Source organism: Orycteropus afer, unplaced genomic scaffold (genome assembly GCF_000298275.1).
Source record: "Orycteropus afer afer isolate SDZICR_OR568_19922 unplaced genomic scaffold, OryAfe1.0 scaffold00141, whole genome shotgun sequence".
Classification (NCBI taxonomy): domain Eukaryota; kingdom Metazoa; phylum Chordata; class Mammalia; order Tubulidentata; family Orycteropodidae; genus Orycteropus; species Orycteropus afer.
Window position 1 is genome coordinate 797382 of NW_006921728.1, and position 3669 is coordinate 801050.

Genomic DNA, 3669 nt, shown 5'->3' on the forward strand with positions numbered 1-3669 from the left:
TGAACATGCTAAGTGTTGATGTTGTTATGTGCTGTTGTGCTGTGCCGTTGAGTTGGACCCGACTCATATTGACCCTTCCTTGGGTTTCTGAGGCAGTATCACTACTGAAGTAGATTGCGCAACCTTCCTTCTGAGGAGTGGCTGGTGGGTTTGAACCACCAGCCTTCTGGTTAGCAGTCAAATGCCAGGGGGCAGGGTTTCTGTGTTTTTGATTACGTTCTAACTGATAGGAATAGAAGGTACATAGCGTTTTATGAAAACTGAGTTGTAAACCAAGATGGGTAGATTAACAGAGGCCTATTTCACCTTGTAAGAAGGGTGGTCTGAAAAAGCACTGTCATCACAACCAAGACTTTCCAGCTTCTTCTTGTCATGCTGTATTTTTAATCTGGCCTCAAAAAGATTGTTCTGCAGATGCATTGTTTAGATATACATGATGGCTGACCCTCGTGTCTTTACTCATACATGGTCTACTTAGTGCAAGTCGCTTCCAAGGATAGGTAAGTTAAACAGTAAATGGAAAGTTTACAATGGATTGTACATATGTCAGGGTTTCCTGGTGAGACAACACACTCATCATTGTGACGATAAGTTCAAGGAGTAATATTAAATATCACTTCTGTTCCTGTGCCAAATCTGTTTTCGAGGAAAGCACAGGAACCATCTCATTTCCTACACTGAAAGATAAACAACAAAGCTGCAGGTCTTGAGAAAGACGGTCCCCATCTCTTAAAAGAAATGTTCTTAGGGGGTGGCATGGATTGTTTTCCTTTAAGACTTTCTAGAGTGAACAGATGTAACAATTTTCTATAATTTGCCTTGGTGCAGATGCTGAAAGAGAACATTTACCATAAAATATATGCAGTATATGTAATTTCAGCTGGATGTTCTGGGGTTTTAAAGTAAAAATGTGTACCTGCAAGCTGTTTTATGGTTTCTCAGTCATAATTATCTCTGTTACACAGAAGGCTACAACCGCAACTCCTCCTTCCTGTGCAAGCTTTCCAAAAATATCTTGATAATTTTGCGTATTTTGCAAGGCACAGTTTTCTCCTTGGGTTTGGCTTGGGAAATGTGTTAAAATGTTTAATTTCTCTTTGTGATTTATGAAGTGATCCCATCAATGGGGACAACAATGGATAGCAAATAAAATGGATCTCAAGTAATGTTGCAAAATAATATCAGCTAAAACTATATACAATACAACTGGAGACAATGCTTATTTATTGCAACCACATTATTATATTGATAAAACGGAAAAAAAAATGTGGTGGAGAAGGTGGTTAGAATTCTTAATGGTAGCAGCTTGATACCTTTCCTCTAGGGAGCTCGTGCTTATGTGTGTGGCATTCCTCAGGGGATGGATAAGGAGAGGGGCTGGGACGTCATTGCCAAGCCAAATCCCCAGACAGTCAGTGAGCGAATGCTCCGCTGCATATGTCCTCTGTTAGCTCAATGATTGACCCTCCCTCCAATTGTCAGCCCAATTCGCTGTCATCATATCATGCATCCCAACTTCACAGACTTAAGCTTTCCTGAGTAAATCAAAATGGCATGCTACTAGGGACTCGCATTACACACATACTGGTTGAGCACCTAGAAAGTTGTTCAATAGTTACCATTGGGGTTCCACTGGTCCTCTCCACCCAACACGAACAAGAAGTTCTCTACCTCCACAACACAGTGGTGGGCACTGTTGTATGGCATAACTGGAATTAAGACAAAAAAAAAAAGTTGAAATTTTCCATCTTAGAACTTGATACTTTGGCTCACAAGTAAATTGCTTTCAGCAAACTGTCTTAAATGTGAGATTAAGTCAGGAGGGAAAAAGGAGCCTAGGCAGTCGAGTGGGGTGCTCACCAATCCAGAGAGGCCTACACCGTGGCTCAGTGGTGTGCTCAGAGCAGCTTCAATCCCAACCCCTTTTGATTAGTTTTACATAATGTTATTCCACAAATTAGTCAAGAACAACCTGTCATGCTGCTTTTGGTTCTTACGTTTTCCTCACCTTCCTGGTGATATTGATGGCATTCTGAAACAATGACTGACACCCCCATATGGTCAGAGCTGGGGTTACTTCTTGGAAGAAGTTACCTTGAATACACTTTGAGCCATTAAAATGCCCCAACTTGGTTTGCTGGCAATCTTTCCAGAAACAGAATCAGGGAGCTTGGGCGCTTTCTATTCCACAGCCATGAGCAAGTGAATTTCCATACAGTTTTAAGTTTTTAAATTAAGGTCCTGCTGATTTAATGCCTCCTCCAAATGTATATGCTTAATTTCCTGTACAATGTCATTAGCAGAACAATCACACATTTTCTATCTATCTGCTTAGGAGCTCTTCTGTAACGAAGATAAAAACTGTCAGGCACATCACAAATTTCCATTCTCCTCGCCTTTCCCTTCTCCCTGCCTAAGTGTGGTAGCTGTGAGGAGGAAGCATTATTCAGAAACACTCTAAAACCAGGTTTTATCGTATTTGCTCCCATTGCTGTTTCCTTCTGCGAGACACAGTAACAGAGTAGACTATCCCTGTCACCCTGTGTGCCTTGCTGTGTTAGTCTCTGCTATTATAATGTCATATGGTAAATGTAAACTTACACAGCATTAGTTATATCACATGCAGTAGTTTGGGCCCAGTGACATCAGTAGGAAAAATGATGTCCTTGTTCAGCTCATCATATGGGCACCTTAAATCTAGGTGAGGACAAATGGGGAGGTGATGTGCATGTTCAGGCAGGGAACTTATTGCTTGACACGGATCAACAGAGCACTTAAGAAACCAGTGCAGTGGGAAATCAATATGAGTCAGGGCCAGCTCTCACTTTGTGCTCTTTTGCCAATGCTGAGAGAAAAAGAAGAGGCTGGAGAGAGAGAGAGAGAGAGAGAGAGAGAGAGCCAATCTCAACAATTCTAGGTGATATATATATATTTTTTTAGTTTTGTTTTTATTTTTCTCAGAATGCACTTATACAGGCTGATGTAAATAAAAATAATAAGAAAAAGGCATAGAATTGAAATGTAGAACACGTTTTGAATGAGCAAATCAGATCATTTAAGCTTCTTACTGAATGGTTTTAGGAGTTTTGATTATTTTAGTTATGTACTAGTTTTACTGTGAATGCTTATTTCTTTTGCACTCATAACTCCAAGGGAGAAGGCACTGGTATGCAAACTCCAGATTTTGGCAATAGTGTAGAAATTGGGTGGGCAGTGGATTTTTGCCTTCTTTTTTTAAGGGCAGCTGACATAAAGTAAGTTGATGATAATTGGTGCCTGCTCTGGTGACATAGTGCCTAAGGCATTTGACTGCTAACCAGAAGGCTGGTAGTTCAAACCCACCAGCCACCCCTCGGAAGGAAGGTTGGGCAATCTACTTCCATAGTGATACCGCTGACGACTTTAAGTCATCTCTAGAATGGCCTTTAGGTCCCTCAATCCTCAGTTTATCACTTTGGACAATGCTTTTAACCATATACGTCCTGCAGGCTTGGCTACTCAGAAGCTGCTGGGACAAAGTATATATTAGATTCCTTGAGCAACTAAAATTGAACATGTTTTAAACATCTCCCCCACCCCCAGTGGTACATTCTGAAATAATCCCTGTGGTCCTGTCTTCTGCAATTTGGTCTCCCTTGTTGTTGTTGTTGTTGTTATGTGCCGTCGAGT

At 41.0% G+C, this 3669-nt stretch overlaps 1 protein-coding gene across 1 annotated transcript in view; it reads right to left on the reverse strand.

Moving 5' to 3' along the window:
• KLHL14 (kelch like family member 14) overlaps nucleotides 1-3669 on the reverse strand; it is a 135881-nt gene that overhangs the window by 27610 nt on the left and 104602 nt on the right. Inside the window, exon 3 of the mRNA XM_007945635.2 lies at nucleotides 1620-1709. Within this exon, the coding sequence (XP_007943826.1) occupies nucleotides 1620-1709 (90 nt within the window). The remainder of the gene's footprint in view (nucleotides 1-1619; nucleotides 1710-3669) is intronic.